The sequence below is a fragment of the Salminus brasiliensis genome, chromosome 10 (assembly GCF_030463535.1).
Source record: "Salminus brasiliensis chromosome 10, fSalBra1.hap2, whole genome shotgun sequence".
Lineage (NCBI taxonomy): Eukaryota > Metazoa > Chordata > Actinopteri > Characiformes > Bryconidae > Salminus > Salminus brasiliensis.
Genome location: NC_132887.1, coordinates 36,649,978 through 36,668,113, shown reverse-complemented (window position 1 = coordinate 36,668,113; position 18,136 = coordinate 36,649,978). Strand labels below are relative to the sequence as shown.

Genomic DNA, 18,136 nt, shown 5'->3' with positions numbered 1-18,136 from the left:
TGGGCGATGGAGGATTGTATGGTGTGCATAAGGGTTAGAAAGTTGCTAGAGAGTTTTGCTACACACTCACCAGACACTTTCTTAGAAGCCCCTACCCTGCAGCTCCACCCACCCTGTAGATACACCACTGCTGTACAGTGTGTGTTATTCAGCCACTTACCTATCATGAGTGGTCAGTTTCACCAACCATGTGGTCAGACGTGCCCCTGTGGTCAGAAACTGGTCAACAAGGATGAATTGGAATAGAGGGGCACTGATCTCAGATGGGCAACAGTCTGTAACTGTACCCCGACATAGTGGATCTATTCATAAAGTGGACTGTGAGTGCATGTCTCAGGGTGAGAGAGTGTCTGTCAGACAATGCGCTGGTGTATTCTCACTTTGTCCCTTTGTGTGATCTCTGCAGATATTGACGAGTGCCTGGATGGAATGGTCTGCGCCCACGGTCAGTGCTCCAACCATGAGGGCTACTTTGTCTGCACATGCGATGAGGGATTTGTTTTGGTTTCTGACGGCAAGGCCTGCACAGGTAACATTAGAAACATTCGTTGACCTTTTGTGATTTGTTTATTTGATATATTTTGAAATCAGTTTACACACATAAAAGAGCTTACAGTGGCATGCAGAAGTTTGGGCACCCCCGGCAAAGTGTGTAATTGAGTGTGTAGCAGATTCTCAGGTTCATTTAGAAATCCTTCTTTCAACAAGCAGCAGCCAGAGGCTCCTCTAAGCGACTGCCTAGCACTCTGATGGCCACAAAGCAGAAGCACAAGACTGTCAGAAGATAGTAAAACATTCCCAGTGGCTGTTTCCTGAGTTCAGAATGCAAATAAGATAAGGCAGTTAGCAGGAACAGTGGAGGTCACGTTGAGGTCTGGAAAAGCAAGAAATCATTCAGAGAGAACTGCTCACAGGATTCCTAGAAAGACAAATCACCACCCTTGTTTGACTGCAAAAGACTTTCAGGAAAATCTAACAAACTCTGGAGTGGTGGTACACAGTTCTACTGTGCAGCAGTACCTGCACCAATATGAGCTTAATGGAAAAGCCTAAACAAGCCTGATGCATTTTGGAAGTAATTCCTGTGGATTCCTGATGAAGTGTAAATAGACCTTTTTGGCTGCAATGGGCAAAGATAAGTTCGGAGACGATGTGCCGATGTTCACGAGAAGAACACCACTGTTAACCACTGGGTTGGATTGATCATGCTTTGGGTGCATCAAACATCAGACTTACACAGCACTGAAAATCTGTGGAGAGACCTCAAAAGAGCAGCAGGACAGCTTACAGAATCTTACAGAACTAGAAGCCTGTTGCTGGAAGAAGGGGGGACAATCCCCCAGACAAGAATAGAAGGACTATTGCTTGGCTACAGAAAAGCATTTACAAGCAGGGATACTTGCCAAAAAAGGGGTGTTACTTTAAAACTATAAAAGATTAAAAAAAAAGTAATATAAGAGATAATAAAAAAGAAATAAAAAGAAATAATAAAATAAATAAATAATAGTAATATGAAATTAATAATCTATGTTTAACATTGTCTATTGAAACAAAAAGCAACATTAAATTGTCGTTAAATCAGGTCAGGTGGGTTTTATTGTCATTTCAGCTCTGTACAAATACACAGTGGGATGAAATTGCATTTTTCCCTGAACAAAAGGTGCAACATTGAACAAAACGAGAACAAAACAATACAGTACAGGACAGACTGCAGAAAGTGCGACGCGCAGACATGGGTGACATTAAACTAAAAAGACAAAACAATAAATACGATAACTACAACTCATTACTGAGTGGAGGTAGTGATTATAAAATGCATAGATTTTTAACCAGTAGGTTGTGAGAATAAGGTGCAACTGGAGTTTTTACATTATGCCTTTTGGACATTAGGTCATCTTTTACTTCATTGATCACAGAAACAGATGTTTTTGTTTTGAGCGGAGGTGCCCAAGTGTCTACATACGGCTGTGTTGGATTTTTTGGGGGAGTTTGTTGGTTTGTTGGTTTGTTTGTATTTTATCTTTTTAAGGTGTGCTTAGAGCACCAGTGTAGTTTTGTATAACAGATATCTGACTGGTTACTGTGTCTTTTAGCCTTTGATCAAGCCAAAAAAAAAAAACAGTGTCCAGTGACGAGGTCATTTGGTAACAGAAGTTTATAATGACCCTTTTGGCCTGCCGGTGGTCCACAGGCTTTTTTATAAGGGGTAAGGTAAAGCAAAGTACTAAGGTTGGACTCTGTATGTATTCTTTCTCCACTGAAATCCACTTTTAACAGCTGGGTGTTTTTAATGTACCCAAAAACACCATCATTCATTTGCATCGCCTTCTCCTAGAGCCGCTATTAGTTCTCTTAATGGACAGACGTAAGAAGAAATCCGGGAAGATAGATGTTCCTCCAGTATGTTGGACTACATTGGACTGCTGTGTAGATTTATGAAGAGTTTTGTGCAACATTCTGCTTCGTGGATGTGATTTTGAGCGTCTCGAAGCTCGAAAAAGGAAGACATTTTTCTGTCTCAGAGCAGCGACGGATTCGCAGGAAAGTCACGTCCGAGACTGCCTCGTTCGATTAAAGCCCAAAGTTCCATCTCGCGATCCTGATGGTCACAGCGCCAGTGCATAAATCACGGGGAAACGTCTGGCGAGGTCCTGCTCTCTATCAGTGGGGTTTGTGGCCTGCCAAATCAATCGCTGATATTTGGAGTTGCATTTGAAGAACATTGAGCATACGGAGGTGTGTTCGCGCGTCGTTTCACGTCAATATGTTTTACAGTAATCATAAAGCATGGCAGCAGCCTGAGGGGAAAGCTGTTTCGGGGCTTGATGAAGGCCGCAGTGTGAGGTGTGAGTTATGGTGCTGTGTGTTTGCGAGCCTGCATTGGATACCAGTGGCTGAGGCGTATCGAACCAGAAGAAAAATAACAAAGGGGACACAACACGAATACAAAAGTGTGTGTGTGTGTGTGTGCTGCAGATATTGATGAGTGCCAGGACGAAAGTGTGTGCACGAGGGGTCACTGTCAGAACACAGAGGGCTCATTCATCTGCAGCTGCGAGACTGGCTTCAGGCTGGCTTCATCAGGAGAGCAGTGCGACGGTATGGGACCTTACACCATACATGCACTAACACACACAACCTAAGAACACTCCCGCTTTTATTACTACTTCAAATGCCTAAAATAAGAACCGTGATGCGGCTGATTAGAACATGGTTAGAGAGGATTCTGGATGAGCCTGTCTAATTTAAGCCTTGCTTGGTTCCTTCAGAAAGAAGGTTGTAGATGCTCTTTTTTATTGTATCAGGGGATGCTTGAGGAAAGCGTGAGACCATCTGACTAAAAGTTGAAGCTGAAGCGGAGGTGGGCCATGCAACATGACAATGAGTGTGTTTACATGCACTTCATAATCCGATAACTGCAGAAAATCTGATTTTTGTCAGTAATCCAATCAATGTGTTTACACGCACTTGAGGAATGGGGGTAAATCTGCATCTACATGAGTCAGGCAGTAACTTTGCAACCAGACAGTAGTCTCACAGAATAAGACGTGATGTAAACATCATGTAAAACCCAGACTTCATGCTGCAACCTTTTTATTTTCACGTCGAGGCACGATATGAACATCATCTAGAAGATCGCTCTGTTTAGTCACTGTCTTGCAGATGCTGCAAGAACACTGCTTGCTTATTTCCGTACATGCGCTGACTACAGATTTCTCAGTACACCTCCACTGAGAAATCTCTTTGATAGCTAAAATACAGCTTTTTATCCTTTTACAGATTACTTATTCAGATTTCTAGGGCTTACAAATTACAGATTCTCGTTCTACGAAATCAGAGTATGCTGTTTACATGACCACTTAAATAAATAATAAGTATGATCTAATTATTAAGTGCATGTAAACGCATATGCTGACACCAAACGCTCAATTAAATCCATCAAGGAATGGCTCACCTCTGATTGAGGTTCTTCTTTCATTTCAGGGGGAAGTTAGCTGTTGGGGCATAGGTGTCCTAACTGTTAATGAGATTTTACAAATGATTATGAAAAAAAAAAGATAACTTCAGTTATACTTCAGTAATATTACCCTTATCTCTTAGTACTGTTCAAAAACAATGGGGTTTTAAATGGGGTTTCCTAATTTTTTGACATGACTTTATACACCATATATTCAGTCATATCTTTTCAGCTTCACTGCCTTTTAATGTGTGGTAGAGCTAGCCAGGCTCCAAGCACAGCCTCCAAACATGGTGGAGGTAGTGTCAACATATTGTTATGCCCTAGGCCATCTAAAGTAAACAAGGACATACACCAGTATCCCCTTATCATCCCCCCCAATAGTATACATGTACAGGTCACATGTATTTGAGACTGAATGTGTGTGTGTGTGTGTGTTTGTGTGTGTGTTGTCATGATTAGATGTGGACGAATGTCAGGATTTGACTGGGCTGTGTGATGGTGTGGGGCAGTGTGTTAATAACATGGGCTCGTACCACTGCAACTGCCCACCGGGGTACAGACAAGTCAACGGCACCAGCTGCCAAGGTAAGACTTTACACATACATATACACACACACACGCCTGCTGTCTTCTTGTGTGACCGATTTCATCCCTCTATCTGCACAGATGTGGATGAGTGTGTGGAGGAGGCTCACCTGCGGCTGCACGGCGGAGAGTGTGTGAACACACAAGGCTCCTTTCACTTTATCTGTGAGCCTGGATATGTGTGGACACAAGACCTTCCTGGCTGTGAGGGTAGGTGCACACACACACACACACACACACACACACACACACACACACACACACAGTGTAAAAAGCTGAGCCACTTTGACCAGAACCAAACAGTGATGTTCTAGACGTCTGGGTCAGGTCTTGTGGGGTGCCCCCGGTAGGCAGTGGTCAGTACCTACCAAAAGTGCTCCAAGGAAGGACAGCCAACTGGTGAACTGGTCAGAGGGCAAAAGCGCCCAAGGCTCGCTGATGCTCATGAGGGCCCCACCTCACAACTTAAAGACTTAAAGAATCTGCTGTCAGATACCACAAGACACCTTCAGAGGTCTTGTGGAGTCAATGCCTCTGGGTTAGAGCTATTTTGAGGGGGAACAAGGGGGATATACACAATATTAGGCAGGTGGTCTTAATGTAATGTCTGATCAGTGAGTACAAACTATCAACTTCTGACTTTATTAAAGCTCTGCGGGCCCCTCGGCTGTGCACAGAGGCAGCTGACACTTACCTTTGTGTCCAGTTGTGATCTGATTGGGCTGAAAAGCCACAGTCCCGGCCTGCATGTTTCCTCTCATCAGCGAGAGAGAGAGAGAATGGGAGAGAGAGGGAAAGAGGAAAAGTCTGGGTGAGTTAGTGGGGGAGGGGGTTCTAATGTCTTTCACATTCGGACTGCTGCTATTTTTCCTCCAGTGGGGCGGGTGCCAGTGTGTGTGCCGTGCCAGAGTTGTTTGAAATGCCCTTTTCCTGCAGTAAAAAAGAAAGAAGGAAGCCTTTCAGCTGACTGTCTAGACAAGGAGGAATATTTTAAACCGAACAGCCTGAAAGGACCACTCCACATCACTGTGTGTGTGTCTGTGTATAGGTTTTCTGTGTATTTGTGTGTGTTACTGTGTCTTTCTATGGGTCTTTGTGTAAAAGTGCATGTAAAAGGCCTGTGACCAGGCTTCACTGCTACAAGCTGTAGACAGTGTCCATAAATGGGACAACGGTGTTGTAAATACAGTGCAGTGGGCTAATATAGCCCTTTCAGTAGATAGGAAGTGGCTAGGGCTTTATATAGTCAATATAGTGCTGCAGCTGTAGAAATGTCACTTCATTTCAAAATTGAGACATAATTAAATACTTAAAATGAACTCTTTCATATTTAAGGTGGCAGTGACTTCAGGCTCCTGCAGATGGCGTTGCATGAGGATGATCAGGCTACAAATACCTGCGGCGTGTGTCATAGGACTCAGGCATTGAGAATAGTACAGTACAGTGCAGTGAGTGTCTCTTCAGATGTGTGGAAAATGGGTCGCGATGCAGAGGTTAATGATTATTGGCTAAAAGGAGTGACTGCATTTGGGTGTGGCCAAAAGCTACAGTGTAAAGGAAGTAGCTGAATCTGCAGGTGTATGGAAGTGTATGGTCATACTGGTCTACCAGCAGTGGTAAAAATCCCAGTCTACAGTCACAATAAAAATTGAGCATAAGTGAGCAAAGGCCTCTCTTGCCTGCTACTTTGCTCCATATGTTGATGGTCTGCAGTTTTCTACAAAGATGTAGAGAAGCATTTCCTGCCTGGAAGTGAAGTGATTTCCCATATGAAAATCACCCATATGACCGTACACTTCCATAATCCCTCCAAATTCAGGTACTTCCTTCATGCTATCAGTGGAATTCCCTTTTGTCAGATCTTGGTTACCCTGAGTAAAGTGCACTGAATAGGCAGTAGTTATCACAGGTGATCTGTGATACTGATATACCATCCAGCCCCATAATTCATATCGAATTAAGTAAGCCTTTATTTGACTTGTCTTGTTTCTGTGGCTTCACGAGGACATATTCGTAAATACTGTGTGTGTGTGGATCTTCGCTAGTAGCCGTTTCTTGTTCTTGCATGCTTTTTCACAGATGTGGATGAATGCTCCGACGGCAGTAAATGTTTGAACGGCACTTGCTTAAACACAGATGGCTCGTTTCAGTGCCAGTGTGATGGAGGCTATCGGCTGGAGCTGGCCAGTCACACCTGCCGGGGTAAAAACAAACAAACAAACAAATGTTAAAAATCCCAATCGCTCTCTTTCATCCTACCTTTGCCACTGTTGTGTGGGGGAGTTGATGCTGATTGGCTGCTTGTGCCGTTTGCCAGATATCGATGAATGTGCAGAGTTTGGACAGAGCATTTGCGGGGCGTGGCAGTGCGAGAACACGCCTGGGTCCTATAGGTGTGTGGTGCCCTGCCCGGCGGGCCACACCCGAAACACACACGGAGCGTGTGTGGGTGAGTTGTACACAGCCACCATGCAGAATCATCATCATCTCCAGCTGTGTCTAACGGTCTGCTGAGTACACTGAAGGGCTGTCTCCAATTAATGCTATTTGATAACTACCTACATGTGGAGTCTATGGAGACTACAGTCTATATATTTAACAAAAGCAATAGTTTGTCACCTTGCGTGTTTAAGGGTGCTAGTAACTTCAGGCTCCTGCAGATTTACCTGTAGACTGGGATTTCTACCACTGCTGGTAGACCCGTATGACCGTATGCTTCCATACGCCTACAGATTCAGCTACTTCCTTCACGCTATGGTCTTGAGCCCGCCCAAATGCAATCACTCCATTTAGCCAATCATTAACATCTGCTTTGCCACCCATTTTCCACACATCCGAGACGCTCGCTTTGTGCAATACCATCTGCAGAAGCCCGAGGTTACTAGCTCAAGGTGACTAATTATTAGTCCTGAGAGCTTGTATAACATATCAGAGATAATGATACGTAATACAGTGCATTTACAAGGCTATAGGACTCCTACATAAGCCTTTGATGACAGCTGCCATAAAGCTGAATAGACAGTTATGAGGCCTCATACTAGTTGATAACAGGGTGAGATGACATTATAATTGACACAAGTAGCTTTAATAACAGCAGCTGCTGTGTTGGAATAAACCTTTATAGATGGTTTGTAAGTTTGTCACAGAATGCTTATGTAAGTGTGCAGCCTTATTAATGCTGGCGTGCAATGCCATGTAAGAAAGTATAGGGGCAGTTGCAATTTCCATCCTTCATTTGAACTGTAACTGACTGGTCATCAATAAAACAGTAAATAAATAAATACTCTTAGCTTAGCCAGCCACCAATCCTGATTAGTTGACTTATCGACTTATAGGCTACGGGCATTGTGTGTTGAAGGACTCTACTGAGCTTGAGCATTTTTGTGAGCTTTCGTTCTCTTGGGGTTGAATCTGTGTGGCTGTGGCTGTGTCCAGCTGCTTCAGTCTGCCATTCTTCCTGCTGGTGTACAGTTCCTCTTACAGCCACTTCTCCAGTCATTCATTCATACCATTTACTGCTTTTTCACACATCTTAATCAACCTTAAAGCATTTCACACTTCATAGATATTACTTTAATAAGTGCTGTGATTATTTATCCAGATCATAAATATACACCACAGGCAGCAAAAAGAGAGAAACAAGGCAGTCAGTCAACAATTAAGCTAGCCAACACGTCTGATTTATCCAAGTCCTTCAGTGAGATGATCAGTTTTTATGTATGTCTAGCTGCTGAAAATGTATGAAAAAAAGATATACATTTCTCAGGATTAGATTTAAGATTCAGAAAAGAATCAATTAACAATATTATATATATATATATATATATATATATATATATATATATATATATATATATATATATATATATATTACATAATATATTAAAATATATACATATTAACAATTATAATTCAGTTAATAGTTAATAACCCTATTTGGGCATTGCCAAAAACCTGTAGCCAACTCGGTTCATAGGTTTTTGAGTGTCGTAATCAGTTAAATAACATTCCTATAGACAATCATATATGAGGCAATACAACAATAAACTTAAAATATTAATTGTTTGGGGTTTTTTTTTTTTAATCAACAATTTAGATTTTTGGACCAAAACAAATGTTTACTTTAATTATTTAGCTTGTTTAAAACAAGGAAAACCTGCCAGTCAGACACTAAGAATTTTCAATGCTGTGCTATTTAAAAGCAAATAGCATTTTGGTAGCTATGCTAAGTTTTCTCCTTCATAAACCAGGATTACCAGAAATGTTACTGGGGTTAACAACCACACCGTCATGCAAAAAATAAATCATCCACATGGACGAACCCGATGGTAAATGTCTTGTTAAGAAGCTGAAATAGATTTAATGATCCTTTCGGATTTTGAAAGATTTTACTCTCAGCTGATTAACCCACATAATTCAAAACTAATGTTTGTTTGAGCATTATGACTGATATTACAGCTGCAGTTGAGATGTCCAGATGTTTAAATATGTTAAACACAGGTTTTCATGGAGTGTCCAAACTTTTTTTTTTAATGGCTGTAAATCCACACGCCCACTTATAAAGCACATGGAAATATCTGACTTCATCTGCCTCTCTCACTCTCTGTAGATGTGGACGAGTGCGCCCTGAACAGGAGTGTGTGCCGAGAGCACGGAGCGTGTCAGAACACTGTGGGCTCCTTCATCTGCCAGTGTGATCCGGGCTACCAGGACAGTGATGGCCAGGGCTGTGTGGGTGAGTGCAGCTGTGTGTCATGATAATTACCCTGCCGACCTCCTGAGTATTATATGAGCATTACCTTTATTATAACTGTGAAATGCACAGACACTTACCGTCCACTTTACCATTCACTGCTGACATGACCTCGCTCCTCCACTTTACCTCATAGCTGCGCTACCTTAGAGCTCCACTCTATGGGTGTATGATTACAGACCGTGGCTCATCTGTTGTCATGGGCAGTTTGTCACCTTCTGCCCACTTGTTCTTTATAGGTCATTTTATGACCACAGGGCTGCATTTGCAAATCACGCCCACTTGCCTTCAACAGCAGTGCTGCAGCAGTGCCCCCCACCTCCTTGTGTTGATGTATCTTGAAGGTGGGAAGAGCTTTTTAAAAACTACCAGCCTGTAATTAATCAGCTGAGACTTTTTCAGTTTCTGAACGTTGCTTCTTTAGGTCAGAATTGGAGATGCTAGGCTACTAATGCTAACAGACATTTTACTTAGACGGTTGCCAAACTCATCTCTGTAAATACACGCTAAAAACGTCTAAAAAAAAAACACCCAGATAAAGCTCCCTTTAGTCTGTAAAATATTAAATAATATAACGTTAATTGAGTGTCATTCATTATGTAAGCATGTACTTAATTAAATAACTATAATTACAGTAATTCTAAAGTGCAAGTTGAATAAAAATGTAATTCATTATGTAAGAATGTATGTAATTAAATTATATAATTACAGTTAAGTATATAAATGTAAAACAAATATAAATGTCATTTCTTGTGTCAGCATGTACTTTATTAACTATGACATTAATGACATTATGTAGAAATGTAAATATATGATGTATATTGAATCATTATATTAGCGTGTACTTAATGAAGTATGTAATTATGATTTATAAATGCAAATGAAGTGTAAAATGTTTTATTAAATATTTAACGTTAATTCTGTAGTGTAAATTGCCTATAATGCGACGCAGCAGTGAGAGTAAGAGTTGTAAGTGCTGTGGTGTTGTAAGGGTAGAATGGTGGTCTGAAACTATAGTCTCTTCTGTATCTGGGCCTGGATTTGGGCAGGTAGATGAAAAGAACGTTTTAAAGGAAGTCCAACTCTGCACTAAAAACACACAGGGCGCTCGCTAACCCCCCCAACCCCCCCCAACCCCAAACCCCACCCTCACAGACGACGTTAAAAAAAGAAGCCGGACGCCTCGCCAGGGCCGTGATTGATGGGGCCGTTTATTTTCATCCAATTCGAAGGTGTACCGCGTTCGCTCGCTAATGTTTTAAACATCCTCGGCCTGGACCTGCGCAGCGTGCGAGAGCAGGAGGGGAAGGAGCGCGGGCATGCCATGGTTTAGACACACACACACACACACACACACACACACACACACACGCATCCACTCCACCAATAATGAGACCACAATGAGGAGGGAAGTGTGTGTGTGTGTGTGTGGGGGTACACTAACATACACTGAACTCACAGCATGTGCACACTGCACTCGCACCAGCGCACATCTTGCATATTTAAGGTGGTATTCACTTCAGGCTCCTATAGATGGCGTTGCAGGAGGATCGTGGGGCTATAAACACCTGCAGCATTTATGTGTGTCAGGATTCTTAGACTGAGAAGAGGGGGTACAGTGCTCAAGGCCCAAGTGTAAGGAAGGAAGTAGCTGAATTTGCCAGTGTATGTAAGCGTACGGTCATGGGGGTCTACCAGCAGTGACAAAAACTGCAATCTTGCAATCTACAGGAAACTGTAGTCAGAACTGATCAGGACCGCCGACGTGTTCCACAGCTTGTGAACCCACTGTTACAGAATGTAGCTTTTTTTCCCCAATTTTGGTAATGTTACGTGAGCTCTGACTGGCCCATAAGAATCAGATACTTTACATTATACGGGTTGGGGGAATAGCGAGGAGCCTTCTCTCCTGGCTTTCACTGTACGAGTCTGTGCCGTAGAGAAGGCCATAGTGTCATGGCTGTTATGGCTGCCTGTATTATGTTGATGTTGCTTCTGGACTTTCTCCACAGGAGGAATAAGATTTAGAACGCTGGTCCAAGAGATGATTAGCCGTGACACTTCCAGCCATACTCCTAAAGCAATCACTCTGCTATTGTGATATCTATCCCAGAGAGAGGGAGAGAAGGAGAGGCTGAGAGAACGGATTGGGCTGCTAAGAGCTGCTTTTTGGTAATCAGGCTCTGAGTGGTACACACACACAGGCCATACTGGAGGGTCATTTGTCTTAGTGGTTTGTGTAGCGGGTCCCATGCAGTCTCCATCAGTCCTAATTTCCCGCAGCAGAAAGTCCTGTCACAACTCAGTACCCTCACTCCGGAGGTTCATACTATACTTTCTACAAGACGCCAAAACACACACACTCACACAGGGATAGGCACATACACACACACCCCTGCACCGTTTGCAGTTTAGCAGCAGTTCTGCTATAATGAACACAGATGGCTGTTCAGCCCACTCTCCATCCATCCCTCTCTCTACCGCTCACCATCCTGCCTTCACCCCCTTTTTCATACCTTTTATCTTCAGTTCAGTCTTCATCAATCCTTCCGCCCGCTCTGCCAAGAGTGTTAACCCTTCCTTTCCACTGTGATTTTCAGAATCTAAGGTCAGTTTTGCCTGGTGTTTCCAAATTCTTCAGGCTTCCAATGCTTCAGACTTGTTGAGATGCACCTGTAAAAAGTTCTGATGCTGAATTTCACGCTGAGGACGCAGGAAAGGCTTCTTATCATGACTCTTCGTCTTTTTTTGGGCAGGTATCGGGGCTCTGAGTGGTTCAGCGATATAATGCGCTGCCACTATGGCTCGGGGGGCACGAGTTTGAAATCCGAGCCATGCCTCTTTGCCATCTGCGATCAGAGTCCGATAAAGCACAATTGGCCGTGCTCCCCCCCCGACGTGTTAAGTCTTTATCCTCCTGGTGTTGTGAGCAGTGCTAGGGAGTCCTATGAATGGGTGGCACAATTCTGAATTGGCAGAACCAAATTGGGGGGATAAAAATAATCAATAAAAATAATATTTGTGCAGTGCACCATCACTCCAGAGTGGCTTGGATGTTCCTGAAGGTCTTTTGCAGTGAAACAGAACGTCTGATTTGCCTTTCTAGCAATCCTTTGAACAGTTCTCACTCTTTTGGAGATTAGTTCACCTTATGCCAGACATTTTGATCAGTGGTGCATGCCACTGTATACATGATCTGGCACAGAAAATACAGGGATGTTTACTAGGGTGCGTCTTGAACTCCCAGGCAGGGGAATAGAACTTACAATCTCCTGATGATGGGGATGAAAGATTGTTTTTTTTTCTTTGAAAATGATTATCTTCTCAGCCCTAATAGACACTCCAAACTCACAGAAGAAGAGCACTAAGAGCCTTGCACATTCTGTTCCCTCCATCCTTCCTCTCCTTCGTCTCCTTCCTCGCCCGATCCATCTCTCTGTACCTCCACCCAGCCTTTCACTCTCTATTTCCATCACTCCCTCCATCCTTCCTCTCCTTCTCTGGCTACTCAGAACGGTGAAGAGTTTGAGCCTGGAGCTATGCTCAGGCAGAATACTGAACGTGAATGAATACTATATGCCCAACAAAATCAGCTCCATTAGTTCTACTCTAATTTCATGTCTCTCCTTCTCTTCCTGCTTCTTTATTATCATTAAAAAAAAGTATATCATATATATATAACAGGGCTTCTGCTTGGCTTTTCTAGCAATCCGTTGAGCAGTTCTCAGGAAAATCTAGCAGACTCTGGAGTGGTGGTGCACTGTTCTACTGTGCAGCGACACTTGCACAAATATTATAAATATGTAATATTTTTATTTATATATTTATTTATTATTTATTAATATTATTTGTGTGTTGAATCCTCTTTCCTTCCCATTTTGGTACTGCTTATTAACTCACCCGTTCAAAGCACCCCCTAGCACTAGCGATACTCCCGACACTAGGGGGGGCGTGAGGACTTAACACACGTCTCCTCCCATACATGCAGAGCCAGCTATCGCCTCTTTTCCAACACACATACATGCTGCTCGTCATCAGCAGCCAGAGCCTGAGAGGGCACAGTTGGCCTTGCTCTCTCTGGTTGGCTAGATGGTGCTCTCTCTCCCCAACCCACTTTCCTCAAAGCACTGCACCACAGCTGTTGGAGGAAGCATGTGCTAATCTTCACCCTCTTAGTGCTGGGAGCACTGTGGGTGATAGGAGTCCTAACGAGCAGTTTAGGTAAATGACCTTTTAAATTGTGGAGGAAAATTGGAAAAAAAAACTGAATTGCTCCCTGGTACAGAAATAGCACACAGTCGGTCTATCAGCATTACCACACTAGATGACTAGGAGTGTGATCAAGCTGGACATAATGGTGATACTGATAATCCAGTGTGGTCACCCTGGTCATGCTGGTTAGTTTGATGGTTTAGCTGCTCTACAAACATAACCAATCAACCCTAATCCTAATCAAGCTAACATGACCAATAGTGTGACCCAGCTGGTTGGCTGGCATGATCAAACTGCTCATGCTTGGTAGATCAGCTAGAGCATCACACTCAAACAAAAACATCCCCTATGCTGGTCAGGAGCTAACTAAGACGGTCCATCAGTTTAACCAGCCTGGCCAGCTTGACCGTTTTTACAATGGAAGTTACACCAAATATTTAAATAAATAAATAAATACTCACACATATACACACAATCCTCTTTTCCAGCCCCCTTCTGAGGCCGTGTGTGTGTATCACACCTTATGAGACAGTATCTGCCTTTTACATTGTTCTGTTGGCCCGGGTGGCGCTTTTTTACTCCCTAACCGCCGAGCACCCATGCTGTTGAGAGGACCTTAATGTGAAATAGAGTCCAGACTGCTTGTGGAGCCAGCCCCCCCACACACACACACATACGTGCACGCTCCAGTTCTCCCCTTAACACTTTCAGCCTCATTGACAAGCTGGCCCACCCTTATTGAGAGGGAACGGGTCCTGTATGCATATATAGAGTGTGTGTGAGTGTGTGTGTCTGGCTGCCTGGACGGCTCCGCCGGAGCTGTGGAGTCTATTTCACATTAAGGCTCTCCTCACGGCCTGATTTATCGTATGCTTTTGTATGGGAATGCTCAGGGATGATTGATAAAGGCAGGCAGAATGAGAGTTGCAGATGTGGACAGCATTGGGAAGAGGAAAAGAGGGCTTTTGGTCGAGTTGTGTTAGAGGGAGAGAGTGAGTGAGAGAGAGGGAAGGGAAGGGACTGGCTACGAGACTGTGATGCTGTATAATAGAAAGCACATGCTGGCTTTACACAGTTGTTTTGGTCATCGTTTCTAAAGATGTCAAAAGTAATTAGACATGCCTTTTTTTTTTTTTTTTTTAGACTGGTACATCTCCATGCCAGTTTAGATTGATATACAGTACCTGACAAATACCTGCCCAAATATTTATGGACACCCTGTAGAGAAGTACTGCCTATATAAATATTAACTTATTGGCACCATGATTACCTGATGCCCAGCGTCAGTTGGAGGGGTATAAAGCCCCCCAGCATTGAGCTGTGGCGAGTGGAACTGCGTTCTCTGGAATGATGGATGGTGGTGCTCCGTCCATTACGTTGGGGATGAGGTGGGGTGGTGATCATCCAACTTCCTGACCTCACTAACGCTCTTGTCGCTGAATTCAATCAAATCCTTGCAGCAACCCTCCAAAATCTTCTTCCCTGGACAGTAGAGACAGTTACTCCAACAAAAGCAGGATAAAGTCTTTTTGTAATATCCACATTTCAGAAGAAATAATGAATGAGCAGGTGTCCAAATACTTTTGCCCATGTTAAAAATCAACATTTACTTGGAGCCAATAAAGGATTAGGTATCTGTAGAGCCGGAGTTCTGATCCTGTGTTTTTACCGCTGTGCCTCTGTGTAATAATGAAGCACCCTCATCTAGACTCCTTTAATGGCCATTATTCTCAAAGTGAAGCAGTGCAGCATGATCTCAGAAGGTAGCAGAGCTTTTTAGAGTCTGCAGTGTAGAACCTTATCAGTGGAACATCAGATAATATCTGAAGTTCCAGTATTTCTGCTGCCTGTGATGGGGCTTACTTTCCACCAGACTCAAGCCTTGAGCATGGCTCGGGATTCGAATTCGCCACCGGGAGCCCCAGATTCTGTTCAAGAAACCAGTTCCAGGTGATGAACTAAGACTTAAACAAATGCTTCTGTCTTTATTCTTGCAGATCTGAACGAGTGTGAGCTCCTGAGCGACATCTGTGGGGAAGCCTTGTGCGAGAACATGCCCGGTTCCTACCTGTGTGTGTGTCCTGGAGAAGGTCTTGAGTATAACCGGATGACGGCCAAGTGCTTACCTATACCTAAAGGTAGGGTTTTTAGAGAGAGACACGTCCAGATATGCTTTTTTTTTTTTTTTGGGGGGGGGGGGGGGGGGGTACCTTTTTTACACCATGGTACCTTTTCTCAATTGTACCACCAATAATAATAATAATAATGGCAAGAATTCCTAACAGTTTATGTATGTACACACAACAGTATCTTTTTGAGGCTCATTTATGAACAATGTAACCGTTACCGTCCACATACTTTTTTGCCTCCTTTATGTTGGCATGGCTGTTAAGCAATACATTCACTAGAGGGCAGTTCAGATTTAGTTTCTGACAACAACAAGCATGGCGACAGTGGAGGAGGTAGTGTTAATGTACTTACTACGAAAAAGACGCAAGAGGCAGCACTGCCAATGGCTGCAAAAAAGTTACACCGTAAGGTCCTTCTTCGTCGTGTCCGTATGGCAGTGGTTGTGTCTGCTTGAACTATTGGCTACAGTGCCCCCAGGATTTCCAGTGGTACTGCTCCAATCCGTCCATATTCTTATGGTTGCAGAGAATGTGCACAAAAAGGATGAACACCATTAACAGAGTACGGACAAAAGGCTCTGTCCGTATCCATATTTAACCCTGAGCATCAATTAGTCTTTACAAACACAACTGGGCTATAGATATGGCTTAGCACAGGCTGCCAGCATTGCTGGTTAAGCATAGATGATGTCCTCAGCAGCCAGAGCCTGAGTGAGCACAACTGGCTTTGCTCTCTCCAGGTGGGTCGATGGTCCTCTCTCTCTCTCTTTTCCCACATCACTTCAGTGTGATGCTGGTGAGAACGGGCGTCTGCTAGCAAACACAGCCTCTTTCAAAAAGGTTCCAGGAGTTCCTTCTTCGCTGTGTCCATATGGCAGTGGTCGTGTTTCACCTGAACTACTGGCTACACTGCTTCCCTGATTTCCAGTGGTACTGATCCGAACCGTCCGTATCCGTAAGCTTTGAGAGAACGTGCACAAATGCAGACAAAATAAACGCAGAGTACGGACAGAAGGTTCCATCTGTATCCATGTTTAACGCTGGGCATAAAAGAGTCTTTACTCTTCAGATACAGCTCCCTTTATATCTCGCCACAACCCCAAGCACCTCCCCCACATCCAATTACCTCTGTCCTTTTGCCAGGTGCATCTTCTCTTTATGTGTCTTCTCAAATGTTCTAGCTGCAGTCCGTAAATGTCCTCATATTGCTTCCACCTCATTACAGTCCTTCTCTGGGGAGCAGACTTTCCGCTAATCTAGCAGGACATTAACTTGCTGTAGTCGGGGTGCTTCTCATTGCCCTGGTCTGATAGCAGTGCGGAGAAGAACAGCCTTGATGAATGAGGGCTGCATGAGAGGTGGCACGGCAGAAATGGGATCTGCTTTCAGGGGAGCGCTGGGCCCTGGCCTTGGAGCCCCTGAGCACATTAGGGCCAAAGCAATAATGAAGTAAGTCCCATGCTACGCTGTACAGGCATGGAGAATGGGGCCTGTGAGTCCTGCCAGAACGCAAGTTCGCTAAAGTCATAGATTTTGGTTTTGCAGTGTAGATTTATAGGTTTTGGACGTATACGTCCCTATTTTCATTGTCACTTACGTATTTTTGACCTAAGACAGGTCTCTGCTAATTCAGCTTTTTGTTTTTTTTGTTCATCAAAACGTTTTCTGGGTTTTTGTTTTCACACTGGGGGAAAAAAAAACATGGTGCTTCATCTGAAAATTTGTAACCAGGCTTACATTACTACTTACATTCTTCGAAATTATTATTTAACATAAAGTCAACCTGAAGTCACAGCCCACCATTTGTACCACCTTAGCTCTTACCTTAATTTTGCCCAGTTTTCCTCCCAGTTTAGTAATGGCCAGTTACCACCCACTGGATACTCCACTGTAACACAATGACATGAGTGCTGAGAGAGTCAAGACTGACACCCTGCTTCATCTGAGACACGTAAACCACCACCAAGCCATAATTTAGAAATGCTATAATAAAGTTAACCTTAAAAAGTCCTTTGAATGAATTTCAAGCTCCTCCTATAAAAATGTTAAGAAATGTCATTATTTCAACATGTTAAGTCAACATTTTAAGAACAAATACTTAAATTTCTTAATTACATTAAGAAAACTCAATTTTAAAATGGTAAGTAATTTTGTGGAGAGACATTCAAATAAAAAAAATCTGTGATTTCTAAGTAAGTTATAATAATATAATAAGTTATTAGTAGTATAATAAGTTATTTCTGAGTTTATTCAATAAGTCATTATTTTAAGATATTGTGCCAAAATTGTGACACGTAGCAGCCAGAACCGGACGACAGAAACTGTGCAGGTAGTTATTGCTGCTGTACACACAGCAGTGCTTGTTTCCTCACCCTCAGTTTCTTACCATGGTAAGTAAGAAAAGAAAAACATGCTGTAAAAATTAAATAAACAAACAGTTGTGACTGAAATAACATCGTGTCGGGACTTTTCCTGACCCCACCTTTAAGATGAAAT

General features: G+C 43.1%; 1 protein-coding gene across 7 annotated transcripts in view; it reads left to right on the top strand.

Moving 5' to 3' along the window:
- ltbp1 (latent transforming growth factor beta binding protein 1) overlaps positions 1–18,136 on the top strand; it is a 133,592-nt gene that overhangs the window by 100,361 nt on the left and 15,095 nt on the right. For 5 of the 7 annotated variants that reach the window (XM_072689976.1, XM_072689973.1, XM_072689974.1 and 2 more), the window contains 8 exons: positions 407–529; positions 2,977–3,099; positions 4,421–4,546; positions 4,628–4,756; positions 6,626–6,748; positions 6,864–6,995; positions 9,156–9,281; positions 15,509–15,649. In XM_072689976.1, the coding sequence (XP_072546077.1) occupies positions 407–529; positions 2,977–3,099; positions 4,421–4,546; positions 4,628–4,756; positions 6,626–6,748; positions 6,864–6,995; positions 9,156–9,281; positions 15,509–15,649 (1,023 nt within the window). The remainder of the gene's footprint in view (positions 1–406; positions 530–2,976; positions 3,100–4,420; positions 4,547–4,627; positions 4,757–6,625; positions 6,749–6,863; positions 6,996–9,155; positions 9,282–15,508; positions 15,650–18,136) is intronic. The other 2 variants (XM_072689978.1, XM_072689977.1) reach the window with 1 other exon arrangement.